This window comes from Equus przewalskii, chromosome 5 (genome assembly GCF_037783145.1).
Source record: "Equus przewalskii isolate Varuska chromosome 5, EquPr2, whole genome shotgun sequence".
Taxonomy (NCBI): domain Eukaryota; kingdom Metazoa; phylum Chordata; class Mammalia; order Perissodactyla; family Equidae; genus Equus; species Equus przewalskii.
Genome location: NC_091835.1, coordinates 73,965,063 through 73,984,944, shown reverse-complemented (window position 1 = coordinate 73,984,944; position 19,882 = coordinate 73,965,063). Strand labels below are relative to the sequence as shown.

At 35.1% G+C, this 19,882-nt stretch overlaps 2 protein-coding genes across 2 annotated transcripts; one reads left to right on the top strand and one right to left on the bottom strand.

Moving 5' to 3' along the window:
- Positions 1-409: 409 nt before the first annotated feature.
- LOC103562344 (olfactory receptor 6C2-like) lies at positions 410-1,343 on the top strand. Its single transcript, XM_008537377.2, has one exon. The coding sequence runs from the start codon at positions 410-412 to the stop codon at positions 1,310-1,312; it is 903 nt and encodes a 300-aa protein (XP_008535599.2). The 3' UTR covers positions 1,313-1,343.
- Positions 1,344-18,471: 17,128 nt separating this feature from the next.
- Positions 18,472-19,410, bottom strand: LOC103562331 (olfactory receptor 6C70). The gene has a single exon (XM_008537371.2). It carries the CDS (start codon positions 19,408-19,410, stop codon positions 18,472-18,474), a length of 939 nt encoding a protein of 312 aa, XP_008535593.2.
- Positions 19,411-19,882: the final 472 nt, after the last annotated feature.

Genomic DNA, 19,882 nt, shown 5'->3' with positions numbered 1-19,882 from the left:
TCTGGATATGTCCTATATCCAAGGTTTGTCTTGGATAAAGACCGTTTAAGTACACATGAAATAACATCATGTTGTTTTCCTCTAACTTATTTGTAAACCCAATCCGTGTAATGAATTACAATCAACTAAATTCTTAAATTTTGAGGGGTGAAGAGTTATCCGAGAAAAAGATGGATTGTTTACTACAATCTGAATCCAGAAGGAATAATCTGCTGCTCATACACGTAAAATTCGGGAAGGCCATTGCAATTGTGGCAATATTGATTATCACGAGAAAGGAGAAAATAAATGTGGAGTAATTTGCTTGACTTTTATTTGCAGTCTTGTATTACAGAATTTGAATATCTACCTCCTCATTAAATCCCTTTGATGTTTTACATGCTGGCTGCGTAGAATTCAAAAGTCAGTGATGAGAAACCACACAGCAATAACAACTTTTATCCTGCTGGGACTGACAGATGACCCACTACTGCAAATCCTGATTTTTATCTTTCTATTTCTCACCTACTTGCTGAGTGTAACAGGGAATCTTGTTATTATCACTCTCACATTGGTGGACTCCCATCTTAAAACGCCTATGTACTTTTTCCTCAGAAATTTTTCCTTCTTAGAAGTTTCATTTACCACTGCCTGCATTCCTAGATTTCTGTACAGTATATCAACTGGGGACAATAACATTACCTACAATGCTTGTATAAGTCAACTATTTTTTGTTATTCTCTTTGGAGCAACAGAGTTTTTTCTCCTGGCAGCCATGTCCTATGATCGGTACGTTGCTATCTGTAAACCTCTTCATTACATGACCATCATGAACAATAGGGTGTGCTCCTTATTAGTCATCTGCTGTTGGGTGTCTAGCTTGATGATCATTCTCCCACCCCTTAGCCTGGTTCTCCAGCTGGAATTCTGTGACTCCAATGCCATTGACCATTTTGGCTGTGATGTAGCACCCCTCCTAAAGATCTCATGCTCAGACACCTGGGTAATAGAACAAATGATTATCCTTGTGGCTGTATTTGCACTCATTATCACCCTAGTGTGTGTACTTCTGTCCTACACATACATCATCAGGACAATTCTGAGATTCCCTTCGGTCCAACAAAGAAGAAAGGCCTTTTCTACCTGCTCATCCCACATGATTGTGGTTTCCATCACCTATGGAAGCTGCATCTTCATCTATGTCAAGCCCTCGGCAAAGGACCAGGTGGCCATAAATAAAGGAGTTGTAGTGCTCAGTAGTTCTGTTGCTCCCTTGTTGAACCCCTTCATTTACACCTTGAGGAATAAAGCAAGTGAAAAAAGCTTTCAATGACTCCATAAAGAGGATTATATATCTCTCAAACAAATAGAAGTTCTGATGAATCAGAGTAAATGAAAGAAAATTCCTCTAAATATTTATCTAAAGTTTCTAACTTATTTCATTATGTTGTGCCTATAATTTAGTTAGATTAACCTCCTCAAAGACATTCAATACTGCATCCTAGTCTCACCTTAATCAAATTCCTTCATCTTTCAAACAAATTCATACGTTGTATTTTCCCTCATTGTGAAACTACAAAATATATTTCTGAGTAATTAAACTTGTCTTCATTTGTGACCTAGTCTTTTCTTCAATGCTCTAGGGAAGGAAGGAAAGTAATAATATTTTAAAGTAGGTAAATTATATAGAAGATACATTATATAGTTATAGTACTAACTTCTTTCTCCAAAACAGTTATCAAAATTAATATCATAAAGCTAAGAATAAAAAAATAGAAAACAACAACAGCAATGATGTATTAAAAATAAATTTAAAAAATAAGGCATTCCAGGCCTATTAAAATAATAAAAACAACAACATGAAATTTGAAACATCAACGGGAGTTCGGGAATAATCAGAACTGAAGATAGGGAAACATCTTTACAATCACTGATAAGATGTATTAGCAATTTATTTACATTCATTAGAGAACTTCCATTCAAAGTCATACACATAAATAAAGCAAATTTAAACATAACTGCGCTTGTTATGGGCTACAAAGTCAGAACAGATGCATAAGAGTGAACTGGAAAACCAAGTTTAAATACTGATGGAATAAGACAGCTATTCACATCAACACAAGGCTAACTGAATAATTGAGAGGATACCAAGGGTATCTAACAGGAAGTAATAGGAAAAAATAAGAAATTACAAAAGGGATTAAATACTGGAATTATAATCAAGGGGAAAATTGAAGACAAATCCTAACTTGAAGAACTTAGAGTTTGAAGCAAGTAACAGTGTGCTTGCCAATGAAAAAAGAAAAAGAAAAATAAAAGAAAGACAGAAAGAAAGAAAGAAAAAGAAATGAAAACAAACTTCCACTGATAATGCTCCCACGTTTTTAATTATTATCTTTGAAAGCAAATAATTACTTCTACTGGCTAACAGAAACGACAAAGAATTAATTTTTTAAAACTTTTTTAAAACATTACCTGCTATATTAAATTAAAAACTCAGGGACTACTTACTTTAGATTTTAAAAGTGGGCTTTGAAACAACAGTTAACATTCTTTAAATTATTTCCATTGGCATAATTTTGAAAATAACTGTCATTTTGAACCTCCAATCGTATGTGAAACTGCTTTCAAACTTTACTATTAAGGCCCTTACCGATCCTGTAAATATATTTTTAGCTGTATCAAAATGTAGACAGAAGAAAATTGAGTAATATATCATAGGTAGCAAATAACGGAGACTGAATTCTGATTTCAAGTCACGTTCAATCTGCTGGAATACACTACCTTTCAAGCAGCTGTGTCATTTTTGTGGCAGAGGGATGGGAAAGGACCCTGTAATTGGATGCATAGAAGCTGATGGAGTAGTAGAGATCTGTCTCTGCAATAATATGCTCTTAGTTTATCGACGTGTCTGTTTATCTCTGTTTACTAAATTGCTTTATTGACACCAGAGGAAAAAATTGTTGTCTAAGTATTTCAGAATTTATGTAATGAATTTTATGTGCCATAATCTGTCTTATTGTAGCATATTGAAGATTTTATATTTTGATAAGGAGAAAGAAGATGAGGTGAAATTGCAGTTATCATCTCCCTGCCAAATTTGAAGCATATTCATTATCAACATGACCTCATGCAGCATTCGCCAAAGGGCTCTCATGTCCTGAAATCACTATAAGAAATATCTGAATAAAGAAATCTGCACAAGAGACTCTAAAATAGTCATTATCGAGACCAAAGTAGTTATGTGCCATTTAGTAATGTGTTTAATTTAATGTTAATAGTCATTGAATATAACTATTATATTTGATATATTTACTAAATAACTTTATGCTTAATTTAGATAATGTACTATTAAATTTATAAATTGAAACACGAAAAAGTTCAGGACATCAATATCTAAAATTGAAGAGACAGGAGTACAAGCCAAGAAACTGAGCCAAAGAGCATTACTCCAATCTTCTTGACATGCGGAGTTCAAAGTCTTATATCAACAAATAAATGAAAAAATAATAATAACTAGTAGTTAATATCTTAAACATTGAAATTTCACTCAGGATTGAAGAGTAGCATTCTTTTAAACTGGAGAAGAAAGATGCGCAGTGGTGGGAGTATTATAGTTTCAAATAAAAGAAAGCAAGCTGCTAATCCTGAGCAGCTGCACGGCCTTAGGGTTGTTTACTAGTGCTTTATTTTTTTCCTTGTGTGGGTATCATGTTTCTCTGATTATTTGTGATCCTTGTGGACTCATTGGTGTCTATAAATTTGAAGTAGGTACCTCTTCCAGTCTTTATAGACTGGCTTTGGCAGGAAAAACCCTTCACCAGCCCTCCGCCCAGAAGTTCTGGGCTCACCATCTGGTGGGTCCAAGGGTGGGCTTGCTGCTGAAGACCTCAAGTGGGCTGGCTTTCTGACTGGCTCAGGAGGTACAAAGGCCTGCTGCTTAGGTCCACAGGGTCTGACCTGGAGCCTGAGTCTCCATGGGAGTGACTGGAGCGTGTGTCCACTGATGTAGGACTGGCATCTGATTCCATTATGGCAAATCTGGGACCTGGGTCCACGGGGCAGATCTGGAACCTGTGCCCATGGGGGTAGCCTGAAGCTTGAATCTACTGGGGGCTGACCTGGTGTCGGGTTGGGCCTGGTTTCCTGAGTCTATGGGGGTCAGCCTGGTGCTGGAGTCTGCTAGGGTGGTCTGGCACCTATGTCCATGGGGACAGGACTGGTCTGGGAGTGTGGCGTTGGTCCTGGAGCCTGGGTCAATAGGGGGTAGGCCTAGAGCCTGGGTTTGCAAGGTTTGGCCTGCTACTTGGGTGGGCTGGGAGCCTAAGTCTCCTGGGGCATTCCTGAAGCCTTGAAACGCAGGGAAGTTCTGGAGCTCAGGGCCTCAGGAGCCGTGTGGTTCTAGAGTGGCCTGAAGCCTAGAACTGTGGAGTCGGCCTGGTGCTGCAGCAGGCCTGAGGCTGGGGTTGTGAGAGCTGGTCTGGAGCCTGGGGCCTCAGGGGCTGGACTGGTGCTAGAGCAGGTGCCAACATGCAGCCTTGGGCTGTGGGGGCTGGCCTGGCACTGAAGTTCACTGGGGCTGGCGTCCCCGGTGATGTCAGTTGCTCACTTCACTCTCCTTGCCCCACAGGGAAATTTTTTCTCTCCATCTTGCACTACCTGGGCTTAGGGAAGGGTGACACAGGTCATGTGAGATTGTCCTTCCTCCCCTCTTCCATATGCCTTTTCTTATATTTGTGCTCAATGCATGGGCTGTCATCTCTCAGTTGGAACCCTTGGCTCTTGTGAAGGCATTTTTGTGCATGGACAGTTATTCAAATTTATGCTTCTGTGAGGGGATGAGGACAGGAAACTCCTATCGTACCATCTTGCTGATGTCATATTTATGGTTACCTTTTGCCTTCTGTTTCCTGTCTTACCATCATTTTAATTTATCCCAGGAGTTTTAATGTCATTTATTTTTCTTTCTTTCCTCATTTAGTTTTAATTAAATATATTTTTGTTTGTTTCTGTTAACTTATTAACTCTACATTTAGCCATTTTCTTTGGTTGTAAAGCTAACTTTGGTTATGTAGTAAGGTGGTGTCCTCCTGGTCTTGCCACACTGATTATTATAATTTTTCAGTTAGGTAATAATTTGAGAATATATATATATATAACCTGTTTCTCATCAAACATTTACCCACTAGTTTTCGCCTCTATTGAGATTTTCTAACTCTATCATTCCTTCTATGCTTGCTAGTTCACATTTTACCATAAGAAAGGGCTTTCTTTTGTTGTCTTTTATTTATTTACTCATTTTTATATCAGTAACACTTTTACATATTTTTTTCTTATTCTATGTGTTATAATACATTGTTCTATTTATCATCTGATTCTCAGTTTTTCAAGATGTATCCAACTGGAGCACCCTTAAGCTGGCACTGTGTCTTTTTGATAAGCTTCCATCACTTGAAAAATTACTCAATGTACTCAAGAAGTTTAATATTGCATCCTGTGTCAAATTCTGGATATTGTTTCCACATATAATTCAGTTACATGGGTTGATCCAGATTTTGACCAAAAGAACAAAAATGAATTTTGTGAAGAAGTAAAGCAAATTGACATTGCATGTCATTTGTGAAAGCATTTACAAGCATGCAAATAAGAAAATGTGGCATTTAAATTTCTCAATAAGTTGCTATTTTATGAGGAAAACAAATGTGCACAGTTTAGCTTAAGGTAGTGATTTTTATATATTAAGAGTCTTGTTTTTTTGAGCTGCTATTCCTCCAGTAATGAGAATAAGCAGAAAATATTCAAACAATTTAAAAATGCATAAAATAACTTTGAAATATTGTTTTATAGTACAATACTTAGAATTAACATATTATACCAAGTATTTATTAATGGATCAAATATGTGCCATTAGTAGAACTGGAAATATTCCAATTTTCACTTTAATAACTATTTTGCTTTAATTTGTTATTTGTGGAAAAAATTGCAGTGTTTTTTGAAATCCCATATGTGACTAGTTGTTATTCTAATCTTTTCTTTCCAAATAAAGGATGCTTTGTGGTAGGGAAATATGTGAGGGAGGCATTATATAGGGATAATTTTTAATCTTGTCTAGTTTGTATGAGAAAATAGGTATTACTCAAATATTGATTTTCCATGCTTATTAATCTGTAACATGATATAATTACACTGGGATATGAAGGTTAGAATCATATGTCTAGATTTTAGCGTAGCTTTTCTTAGTTAAAATTATTGAAAAAAGATTATTATTGCATTTTCATAGTGCAAATGTCCTTTATCTCTTGATCTGGCAGGAGAAAACTTTATTCATCTGTAGTTTATAAATTATATTCTTTACACTTTTCTGAGATATTTACATGACTGATAAAAATTTGAAGCTTGTTTAAAATCTAAGACCATACGTTTTTCATTAAGATAGGTGCCTTTAGATAGCAGTGTTAACTGTAAAAATTCATTTTAATTCTCCTATATCTGGAAATTTACTTATGAACCTTCCCTCTTCTAATTAAACATTTTATTTAAAATAAATGTATTAAAATCTCTTTATAATGACTGAATAAAGGATTTTGATAAGCGTCCAGATTTAAAATCTAAAGCTTACCACATCTTTTCTAGGACTGTTTTATCTACTAATACTGTATTTAATTTTATACAGGCTTATATGATTTTTGTTAATTCACCCTTTTGCATGCAATCTGTATGTCACATTCTCATGCTTCCACCATTTTCTCTCTGCTAGCCTCAATTTTGGCTGCTTTACGGCTTGCCTTTCCGAGATGAGTGCAAAATCTGTCACTTTAGATGTCAACATTTGATTTTTCTCAGCTTTATGCTTAGGAGCCTATTACTTTGTGTTCTTGGATGAAGAGTTGGCACAATAAATTGAATATAAGTCCTCTCTGTCTTTGATTCCCTGTGATTTTTCTAAACTAAACAGCACTATCACCAAATACATCAGCAGTGCAATCAACATTTTTGTTGTTAGTAATTCTACCTTCTCCTTTAACATTTCAATCTCCCTTCTGAACAAGACAGGGATTTCCACAAAGTGGGCTGACAATCACGAAGTTAGGGTGCTGAAGGCTCTCAGAGCTTCTAGTCCAATCTAAACTTTTTTTATATTCCTCTCCAAAACTGCTTTGTTTTATTGAGGTAAAATTCACGTAACATAAAATTCACCATTTTAATAATTTTACAGTGTACAATTCAGTGGTTATTAGAACATTCACAAAGTTGAGCAGTCATCACCATTATCTAATTCTAGAACATTTTCATCACCTCAGAAAGAAACTCCATATCTATTAAGCAGTGACCTCAATTACTCCTTTCCTCTAGCCCCTGGCAACCATTAATCTGTTTTTTGTCTCCATGGATTTGCCTATTCTGGTCACTTATAAATTGAATCTTACAATATGTGTGACATTTTGTGTCTGACTTCTTTCACTTAGCACAATGGTTTCAAAGGCCATCCTTTTGTAGAATATATTGGTATTTCATTCCTTTTTATGGCTGAATAATACTCTATTGCATGGATTTTCCACATTTTGATTATCCATTCATTAGCTGATAGACATTTAGGTTGTTTCCAATTTTTGACTATTATGAATAATGCTGCTATGAAGATTCATGTACAGGTTTTTGTTTGAACCACAGCACATTTAGATATACTTTCTAATATTTAGAAGACCTGGTTGCCCCACTCACCTGCAATCCTGAGAGAGCTGACAATAGCCTTAGAGGCCAGAGGTCTACAGCAATTGTAAGCCCCTGAGCCTAGCAACCAACCACACTGGGAGCCTATTCACTCACAGAAAAACTGCAATAGGAATGTGCTATTAGACCTTGCAGCCAACTGTGCTGGGGCTCCCCATGCCTGATAAAGTGACTGAAGGGACCATAGAAGCCACATGTAGTTGAGCATTATAACCAGCTGGGTAGGGGATAGCCTAGCCTCCTTGAGCACCTGCAGCAAGAGCAGCCCTACCACAACAGAGGGACACACGTAGCTCATACAGGGGACACTCCTGGAACATTTGGAGCTGGTGATGAGAGGTCAACACACTGCTGGGCCTCATAAGGTATCTCTTACATAAGGCTACTTCTCCAAGTTCAGGAGAAGTAGCTGACCGACCCAATACATAGATATAAGCACAAAGAAAAAGACAAAATGATGAGACAGAAGAATACTTTCCAAGAAAGGGAACAGGACCAAATCGCAGAAAAAGAACTAAATGAAGCAGAGATATACAATCCACCTGACAAAAAGTACAAACTAATGATCATAAGGATGCTCATTGATTTTAGGAGAAGAATGGATGAACTCAGAACTTCAACAAAGAATTGGAAAATATAAAAAGGAAAAAATCAGAAATGAAGAATACAATACTGGAAATGAAAAATTCACTACAGATACTTAGTAGCAGAGTAGATGATACAGAGGAATGGATCAGCGAGCTGGATAAAAGACTAGAGGAAATCACCTAAGCTGAACAGAAAAAAGAATTAAACAGAATGAGGCCAGTCTAAGGGACCTCTGGGACAACATCGAGTGCACTAATATCCTTATTATAGGTGTCCCAGAAGGAGAAGAGAGAGCCAAAGGGGCAGAGAATCTATTTGAAGAAATAATAGCTGAAAACTTTCCTAACCTAAGGAAGGAAACAGGCACCCAGGTATAGGAAGCACAGAGAGCATCAAACAAGATAAACCCAAAGAGGCCCATACCAAGAAATATTATAATTAAAATGTCATGAAATTAAAGATAAACAGAGAATCCTAAAAGGTGCAAGAGAAAGACAATAAGTTACATACAAAGGAAACCCTGTAAAGCTATCAACTGACTTCGCAGCTGAAAACTTACAGGCTAGAAGGGAGTGGCACAATATATTTAAAGTGCTGAAAGGAAAAATCCTACAGTCAAGAATGCTCTACCTGGCAAGGTTATCATTCAGAATGGAAGGAGGATAAAAGTTTCCCAGCAAAGCAAAAACTAAAGGAGTTTATCACCAAGAAATCAGCCTTACAAGAAATGCTGAATGGACTATTTAAGAGGAAAAGAGAAGACCACAAATAGGAAGAATAAAATTTTCAAACAATAAATAAAGAAAATCACTACTAAAGGCAAAAATACAGTAAAGATAGCAGATCAACCACCTATGAAGCTAATGGAAAGATTGAAACATAAAAGTACTAAAATTATCTGTTTCTGTGGTAGAGGGTAAGAGATACACACATACAAAACAGAGGTTAGATATGGTATCAAAAACATAAAGTGTGGGAGGAGGGGAGTAAAAGAGTAGAGCTTTTAGCAAGAGGTCAAACTAAAGAGACCATCATCTTAATATACATTACTATATATGAAGGTTATTATATATGAAGCTCCTGATAATCACAAACCAGAAACCTATAATAAGTACACAAAAAATTAAGAGACGGGAACCCAACATAACATTAAAGAAAGCCATCAAACCGCAAGAGAAGAGAGCAAGAGAAGAAGAAAGGAACAGAGAAGAACTACTAAAACACCCAGAAAAAATAGTAACAAAATGGCAATGGGCACATTCTTATCAACAGCTACTTTAAATGTCAATGGACTAAGTCTCCAATAAAAAGGCATAGCGTGTCCGATCAGATAAAAAAACAAGACCCATGTATATGCTTCATACAAGAGACACACTTCAGACCTAAAGACACTCACAAACTGAAAGTGAAAGGATGGAAAAAGATACTCCATGCAAATGGCAATGAAAAGAAAGCTAGGGTAAGAATACTTATATCAGACAAAATAGATTTTAAAACAAAAACTAAAATAAGAGACAAAGAAGGGCACTTCATAACGATAAAGGGAACAATCCAACAAGAGGATATAACACTTGCAAATATCTATGCACCCAACATAGGAACACCTAAATATATAAAGCAATTATTAACAGATTTAAAAGGAGAAATAGACAGCAACACAATATTAGTAGACTTTAACACTCTACTTACACCAATGGAAAGATCATCCAAACAGAAGATCAATAAGGAAACATTGGCTTTAAAAGACATGTTAGACCAAATGGACTTAGTAGACATATGCAGAACATTCCATCCAAAAATCAGAATACATATTCTTTTTGAAAGCACATGGAAAATTCTCCAGGATAGATCACATATTAGGCCACAAAACAAGTCTCAATAAGTTAAAGAAGATTGAAATAAAACAAAGCATTCTTTTGTGATCACAATGGTATGAAAGTAGAAATCAACTACAGGAACAAAATTGGAAAAGACACAAATATGTGGAGATTAAACATCATGTTACTGAACAATGATGATATCAAAGGAGAAATCAAAAAATTCCTGGAAACAAATGAAAAGGAAAATGCAGCATGCCAAAATTTATGGGATATGGCAAAAGTGGTTCTAAAAAGGAAGTTTATAGCAATACAGGCTCACTTCAATAAATGAGAAAAACCTCAAATAAATGAACTAATGCTCTTCCTAAAGAAACTGGAAAAAGAAGAATAAATAAAAACCCAAATCAGTAGAAGAAAGGAAATAATAAAAATCAGAGCAGAAATAAAAACAAGAGATTAAAAAAGAAGACAAAATCAATGAAATGAAGAGCTGGTTCTTCAAGAAGATAAACAAAATTGACAAACTTTTAGCTAGACTCACCAAGAAAAAAGTGAGATGGCTCAAGTAAATAAAATCAGAAATAAAAGAGCAGAGAATACAATGGACACCTCAGAAATACAAAAGATTAAAAGAGAATACTACAAAAAGCTATATGTCAAAAAATTGGATAACCTAGAAGAAATGCATAAATTCTTAGAATCATACAACCTTCTAAAACTGAATCAAGGAGAAACAAAGTGGCTGGCCCGGTGGGGCAGTGGTTAAGTTTGCAAGCTCCTCTTTGGTGGCCTGAGGTTCGCTGGTTCAGATCCTGGGTTCGGATCCTGGGTGTGGACATGGCACCACTTGTCAAGCCATGCTGTGGCAGGCATCCCTTATATAAAGTAGAGGAAGATGGGCACAGATGTTAGCACAGGGCCAGTCTTCCTCAGCAAAAAGAGGAGGATTGGTGGTGGATATTAGCTCAGGGCTGGTCTTCCTTGAAAACAAAAAAAAGAGCAAATAGAGAATTTGAGTAGACCAATCACCAGAAAGGAGATTGAACAGTAATCAAAAACCTCCTAAAAAATTAAAGTCCAGAGTCAGATGGCTTCCCTGGTTACTTATACCAAACATTCAAAGAAGGCTTAATATCTATCCTTCTCAAACTCTTCCAAAAAGTTGAAGAGGAGAGGAAGCTTTTTAACTCATTCTATGAAGCCAACGTTACCCTGATACCAAATCCTGACAAGGATAACACACAAAAAAGAAAATTATAGTCTGATATCACTGATAAACATTGATGCAAAAATCCTCAACAAAATACTAGCAAATTGAACACAGCAAAACATTAAAAGATCATACACCATGATCAAGTGGAATTTATTGCAGGGATGGTTCAACATCTGTAAAATAATCAACGTGATACACCACATTAACAAAGTGAAGAATAAAATCACATGATTATCTCAATAGATGTAGAGAAAGTATTTGACAAGATACAGCATTCATTTATGATAAAAATTCTGAATAGAATGGATAAAGAAGGAAAGTACCTCAACATAATAAAGTCAATATATGACAAATTCATAGCTAATATCATTCTCAATGCAGAAATCTGAAAGCTGTCCTTCTAAGAACAGGACCCAGACAAGGATGCCCACTTTGACCACTCTTATTTAACATAGTATTGGAAGTCCTAGCCAGAGCAAGCAGGCAAGAAAAAGAAATAAAAGGGATCCAAATTGGAAAGGAAGAAGGAAAGCTGTCACTATTTGCAGATGACATGATTTTATACATAGAAAACCCTAAAGAGTTCACCAAAAAACTTTTAGAAATAATAAATGAATAAAGTAATGTTGCAGGATACAAAATCAACACATAAAAATAAGTTGTGTTTCTATACACTGATAGTGAAGTAGCAGAAACAGATATTAAAATACAATCCCATTTACAATTGCAACAAAAAGAATAAATTATCTAGGAATAAATTTAACCAAAAAGGTGAAAGATATGTACACTGAAAACAATAAAACATTGCCTAATGAAATTGAAGAAGACACAAAGAAATGGAAAGATATTCCGTGTTCTTGGATTGGAAGAATTAGCATAGTTAAAATGTCCATACTTCCTAAAGCAATCTACAGATTCAAAACAATCCCTATCAAAGTTCCAACAACATTTTTCACAGAAACAGCACAAAGAATCCTAAAATTTATATAGAACACGACCCAAAATAGCCAAAGGAATTCTGAGAAAAACAACAAAGCTGGAGGTATCACTGATTTCAAAATCCCTGATTTCAAAATATACTACAAAGCCATAGTAACCAAAACAGCATGGTACCAGCACAAAATCTGACACATAGATCAATGGAACAGAACTAAGAGACCAATAATAATCCCACACATCTACGGACAGCTAATTTTTGACAAGGAGGGAAAGAACATACAATGGAGAAAAGAAATCTCTTCAATAAATGTTGTTAGGAAAACCAGACAGCCACATGCAAAAGAAGGAATGTAGACCATTATCTTACACCATAAACAAAAATTAACCCAAAATAGAGTAAAAGCTTGAATATAAGACCTGAAGCCATGAAACTTCTAGAAGAAAACATAGGCAATATGCTCTTTGACATTGGTCCTAGCAGCATAGTTTCATACTTTCAGCATATTTCATGTCTCACCAGGCAAGGTAAACAATAGCAAAAATAAACAAATGGGACTACTTCAAACTAAAAAGCTTCTGCACAGCAAAAGAAACCATCAACAAACCGAAAAGACAGCCTAATAATTGGGAGAAGATATTTGCAAACCATATATCTGATAAAGTCTTAATATCCAAAATATATAAAGAACTCACACATCTCAACAAGAGAAACACTAACAACCCAATTAAAAAATGGGCAAAAGATCTGAACAGACATTTCTCCAAAGAAGATATATATATGGCCAACAGGCATATGAAATGATGTTCAACATCACTAACTATCTGGTAAATGCAAATCAAAACTACAATGAGATATCACCTCATTCCCATCAGAATGGCTATAATTAACAAGACAGGAAATAAAAAGTGTTGGAGAGGATGTGGAGAAAAGGGAACTCTCATACACTGCTGGTGGGAGTGCAAACTTGTGCAGTCACTATGGAAAACAGTACAGAGATTCCTCAAAAAATTAAGAATAGAACTGCCATATGATCCAGCTATTCCACTGCTGGGTATTTACCCAAAGGACATGAAAACGTGAATGCATAAAGATCTTTGCACTCCTATGTTCTTTGCAGCATTATTCACAATAACCAAGACTTGGAAGTAAGCTAGGTGTCCATCAAGAGATGAATGGATAAAGAAGATGTGGAATACAATGAAATACTACTCAGCCACAACAAAGGATGAAATCTTGCCATTTGTGACATTGAGGGCATTAAGCCAAGTGAAATAAGTCAGAGGGAATGTCAAACACTATGTGATCTCGCTCATAAATAGAAGATAAAAGCAACAGCAAACACATAGAGACAGAGATTGGATTGGTGGTTCCCAGAGGCGAAGGAGGAGGGAGGAGGGCAAAAGGAGAGATTAGGCACATGTGTATGGTGATGGATTTTAATTAGTCTTTCGAGGGTGAACATGTTGTAATCTACACAGAAATCAAAATTTAATGATGTATATCTGAAATTTATATAATGTTACAAACCAATTTTACTGCAATAAAACAATCAAAATGTGAATAAATAAACCGTCAAAGAAATAGAAAATAAAATAAAATAAATTCAAGCCAAAGAAAAATTCAAAAAAAGATAGACAAAATAACAAGTAAAAACTTCGATCAATGTATGATCATACTACTGATGGCTGGAAAACAAGACAACATACTCCCTAAGTTATAAGAATGAAAACAGGTGAAATCTTCCCACATGTTTTGTAACATCCAAGCTTTGTAAGAAAATACCACATGTTAGATATCAATAAAGTTTAATAATATTCTGACATTTGTGTATGAACATGACATTCTAGAAACTCTTAATGAGTCAATTCTTGGATATTTAATAGCTTTCAGTCATTTTAAGTGAACTATTCCCAAATGAAGAAATGTCTTTGTAATTTTAGCACAGCCCATAGTCCATCATGACTCCCCTTGTAAGACAAGCTAAGCCCACAACAAGAAGTCGTACAAGATTCTGAGACTGGTTGTGTTAGTCCAAAGCTGTTTTTTATAATATTTTTGCTATTTTAAACTTAAAAACAAATTCCACAAATAGTATGATACTCCATATGCCCTTTATCTAGAGTCATTGTTGTTTACATTTTGTATGATTTATTTTGTCATTCTCTCTTTCCCTCTCTCTCCATACATATACTTTATATATTATATATACTTTTTATATTTTATATATACAAATACTAATACTATAAAAATAAATATATATACACTTTTTCTGAACCATTTTATAGTAAGTTGGACATTGTGCCTCTTTATCTCTAACTTTTTCAGGGTATCTTTCCTAATAAGATCATAATATTCTGATCAAAATCAGAAAATCTGACATTGGTATATTATATAGTCCATAGTCCATAATACAATTTTATAAATTTCTTCAGTAACGTCCTTTGTATCTTTTTATTTCTTTCAGGTCCAGCATAATCCAGGATTACACACTGCATTTAGTTCTCATTTCTGTTTAGTTGTTTAATCTGGAACAGTTCTTCAGCCTATCTTTCACCTTATTGTCTTGAGGTTTTGGAAGAGAACAAGTTAATTGAGCTCATCTGATTTTTCTTCAAGGTGAAACTGAGGTTTTGATGTTTTTGCAGGAATAAAACAGAGGTGATGATAGATCCTTCCTAGGGTATATTATCAGCCATGTAATGTCGGTTTTCCCTGTGGTGATGGCAATTGATCGCTTGGTTAGTGTGATCTCTTCCTGATCTCTCTAGACTGCAAAGTTACTATTTTCTCCATAATAAGTAATTTCTTAGGAGATATCTTAAGACTACGTAAATATCCTGTTCCTCATGAAATTTTCATCCACTAGTTTTAGCATCCATTGATGATTTGCTAACTTAATCATTACTTCTATATTGATTAGCATATTTTACTGTGAAGACAATCTTTCTTTTCTCCTGTATATATTATTTATTGTAAGGCAGTGTTGACTCAAGTATTATTATTTTACTCAATAAGTTATAATCCATTAATATCATCATTTATTCTGACATCCAAATTATCCAAATATGATGAGTGGGAGCCTCCTGTCTGTGTTTCTAATTTCTTTCTCCCACAGTGAGAAACTTCAGTGTCATTTTCTTCAATGCCCCACTTGCATAAGCCTAGAGTACACACAAAGAAATTATAGAATTGATAATCCACGTCACTGTGAAAAGCAAACCTAACATCCAGAATTCAATTTCTTTCACAATTTTTAAGTAAAATTTACATCTAGTGAAATGCACAAATCTTAAGCAACCAATTCAATGAGTTTCGACAAATGTAAACCACATTTCTATTATTTGTCAAGATCGATCAATTAATCAATTACAGGTTTCTACTTTGAGTTGTGTGTTTCTACTTTGAGTTTTACTTTTGGTTCGATTCCCAAAGGAAAAAATATTGTCAGTTGTAGGCACCTATATGCCAGGAGACCCCTGTTAAAAATTGCTTCAATGCTTTATGGCATAAAGCAAACATTTACTATGCTCACAGATTCTGTTGTCAGGAATTTATACAGAGAATTTATACGTAGAGAGTACAGCAGGTCTTTCTGCTCCATGATGTCTGGCACCTCATATGAAAGACTTGAAGACTGAGAAGTGGAGTCATCTTAAGACACCTTCATTCATGTGTCTGGCAGGTGAATCTGGCTGTCAGTTTGGGGCCTCAGTTTTTTGTGGGTTTTTTTTTTTTTTGGTCTATACTCCTCTATGTTTTCTCTTCTTAGAGCCAGTTCAGGATTTTTCACAGCATGGCTGGGTTCAAAGGGTAAGTCTTTCAAAATAGAGGGATCTAGACAGGAATATATCATTTTTACTACCTAACCTTGGAGTCACATAGCATCAACTCTATAGATTGGGGTAGTCACTAGTTTCTGCCCAAATTCAAGGGGAGGAATTTAGACCCTACTTCTCCTTGGAAGGCATGCCAAAGTCACATTGTAAGAAGATGTTGGATGGGAGATATTGTTGTGTTACTGTCATTTAGGGAAATGCTATGTGCCAGAGAGGTGAAGGCAGAGTACATAACATTGTGGAGAATCAGAATTTGCCACGCCAAAATGTGTCTCCCTGGCATGATTATTTTTAAGAACAAAAGACTCGGGAAGAAACTTTGACCTTCCTCCTAACTGCCTAGAAGAATTTAAGATAGAAGGCCTATCCCAGGAAGGAGCTGTCACCACAGATAACTCTAGGTGTGGTAGACAGAGAGGAACTTTGCTGGGCTCATTTTTATCAAAGTTCTCTCTCAGGTCCCATTGTCAATACATGGCCCAGCAAACTTTTTTCTACCAAACATTTAGTTTTCCATTTCCATGTAAATTGCCTTCCTCTCCATTGAAGTCCCAAACCTCTACTCCCAACACCCTCCTTTGTCTTTAGCTGAAGATGGTATATAAGGTGGTGGCTTCAGCCATTTTGTCAAGTTACTCAGTTTTTCTGGGTTTCTCCCATGTATACATGTTATTAAAATTTGTTTGATTTTCTCCTGTTCTGTCTCATGTCAATTTATTTCTTAGACCAGCCAGAAGAACCCAGAGGGGAGAGGAATAGTTCTTCCTCCCCTTTGATGTGTTGCTTTATTTCTTATTCAATGAGGCTGTACAGATAATGAAAAATTATGGGAAGTTTATTTAGCACACTACTCTATAGATTTATCTCCTCCAGTTATTCTAGGCAGCTTGACAGCAATAATCCTTGTCTTGGTATTGGAGAAATAGTCTGTCTTTTTAACTTTGCATGTATCTTTCTAAAAGTCCTTATCTTCTTATAATCTATTGTGAAGATTAGAGTCCACCAAAAATCTGGTAATAAATTTTAGTTGATCCATTCATGTTTTCTTTTCCTATTGTCATTAAAGTTAATATATAAATATTTTCAAGAATGTTGACTAGAGAAATGTATAGTAACTGTAGACATAGACAAGAACAAATAGCTTAATCACCATTATGGTATAATGGCATATACATTAGGACAACTATAGAGTTGTGGCATCTAGGTGTTCTAAGAGCTGACACTTGTAGTAAAAAAAAAATTATAATAATTTCATGTTTCACTTTTGGAGGAAATGAAACATACTTTTATCTTTAAAGAAGCCAGTTGAATTTTGAGAAATTGATATTTGATATAATTTGCTGTGAGAAACTTGTACAGAATTAAAGACTAATAATTATATGACAGGTCATGAAATTCATAATATATTCCCAATTATTCAACATATTCATTGACATGTTCAAGAGATTAAACTTACTTATATGTTCTTGAAGAAGATTGTGTGAGAAACCAACTACTTGTGTATTAAATCATATTTGATTTTCTACTGGAATTTTCAAATTTATCCAACATAAATACCAAAACAAAATCACACAAATGACATGTATGATTTATTTCAAAGAAAATTATAATTTCTTACTATGTTGACACTGACATTTCAAAAAACCACTTTACAAAATAATCCTCTACATTATTCTTTTAAGGAGTAAGGTGTCTTAGAGAATCTTAAGCATATTTAATGATGACAAAATTCAATTTATCTAAGAATTTTAAATAATATGGCTTTTAAGTAAAACCTGGCACATTTACTTAAATTAGTTAAGATATAGCTCTCCAAGAACTTATATTATACAATTCTATTAAAACTCTTCATTCATTTTATTCTAACATACTTTTACTTTTTTTATTTTTTGAGGAAGATTAGCCCTGAGCTAACATCTGCTGCCAAACCTCCTCCTTTTGCTGGGGAAGATTGGCCCTGAGCTAACATCTGTGCCCATCCTCCTTCTTTTTATACATGGGATGCCTACTACAGCATGGTTTGATAAGTGGTGCTAGGTTCAGGCCCAGGATCCGAACCAGTGAACCCCAGGCCATAGAAGCGAGCAAGTGAACTTAGCCGCTTACACCACTGGGCCGGACCCTCTAACATACTTTTAGAGAAAATAAATTTTCCATTTATATTTCTAACATAGAAAGGTTTAATTTTGAAGAACAATAAGTTAAAGTCAGAATGTAAAGAATGGGAAGAGTTCTAAGCTCGGGTAAGCTAAAGTGATCCAAATAATTAAATATTAGAGATCAATTTTTAAACTAGGACAGTGAAAATAATTTTTGTTCAATATCCCTTTTATGGTCTCATGTTAATTATTTCAATAAATAGTATTACTTGTCTGAAGAAGAAAATATCTTTCTAAATATAGCTCGGAAGGCTTCTTTAACTTGCTTGTTCCTCAGAGTATAAATGAATGGGTTCAACAAAGGGGCAATGGAAGTATTGAGCACAGCCACACCTTTACTCAAAAAGACTCTTTCATTTGCTGATGGCTTTATGTAGATGAATATGCAACTACCATAAGTGATGGAGACAACAATCATGTGAGAAGAGCAGGTGGAAAAGGCTTTCTTCTTTTGCTGAGCTGAAGGAAATTTTAGAATTGTCTTGATGATGTAAGAGTAAGAAAGGATTACTAGTAATAATGTGACAATGAGGGTCATCACAGCTAAGAAAAAAGCAATCAGTTCTAGTAAACGTGTGTCAGAGCAAGAAAGTTGCAAGACGGGAGAAATGTCACAAATGAAATGATCAATGATATTTGAAGCACAGAAATCCAGGTTAAGACCCAAAATCAGTGGAGGGAAAATGACCAAAAATCCAGTTACCCAAGAACTGAGTACAAGCTGATGACAAACTTTGCTGTTCATGATGGATGTATAATGCAAAGGTTTGCAGATGGCAACATAGCGGTCATAGGACATGGCGGCCAGAAGGAAAAATTCTGTAACCCCCAAGAATATGTAAAAAAATAACTGAGATATACAACCATTATAGGAAATAGTCTTTTTCCTTGTTACAATGGTGATTAGGAATCTGGGGATGCAAGAACTTGTGAATGAAATTTCCAGGAAAGAGAAATTACGGAGGAAGAAATACATTGGGGTCTTGAGATGAGAATCTAGTAGAGTTAGGGCAATGATGGTTACATTTCCTAGTATGCTCAGCATGTAATTTAGAAGTAAAAAGAAGAAAATTACAATCTGGAACTGGAAATTATCCGTCAGTCCCAGAAGGATAAACTCTATTTGCCTTGTATGGTTCTTCATTTCTCTTTTGTAATTTCAGTCAAATTCTAGAAATAAAAAGGTACAAAAATAAGAAGCTATGTGAGTAGCTTTATATTCAAGAATTGATATATAAAAGGATTCATGTTCACAAACATACCCATTTACAAGATAATATTCCGTGGACGTTGAAGACATGATGTAGAACTGTGCAACAGAAACTATTTTTAAAAAGCACTATAGAGATCAACTCAGTTTTGGAAATTGACCTGCAAAACCCATAATAGTTGGTTTTTTCACCCTTGCTTACAACTGCCAGTCAATCATAACTAATTCCAAATTTGTCCATTTGTTAAATGAATTAGATGAAATCTTGGTTCAGGATTCAAAAATAATTCATTCATTTTTGATTATTAACTTCACCAAAATAAAATTATGCCAGTACAATGAATTAAGACGTATAGTTAGATTATGCAACTTTAGATTTCATATTAAAATGACATTTAGATCTCCA

What these genes read in the sequence shown, in the direction of transcription:
- LOC103562331 (XM_008537371.2), bottom strand. Translation starts at nt 19,410, where the DNA reads ATGAAGAACCATACAAGGCAAATAGAGTTTATCCTTCTGGGACTGACG.
- LOC103562344 (XM_008537377.2), top strand. Translation starts at nt 410, where the DNA reads ATGAGAAACCACACAGCAATAACAACTTTTATCCTGCTGGGACTGACA.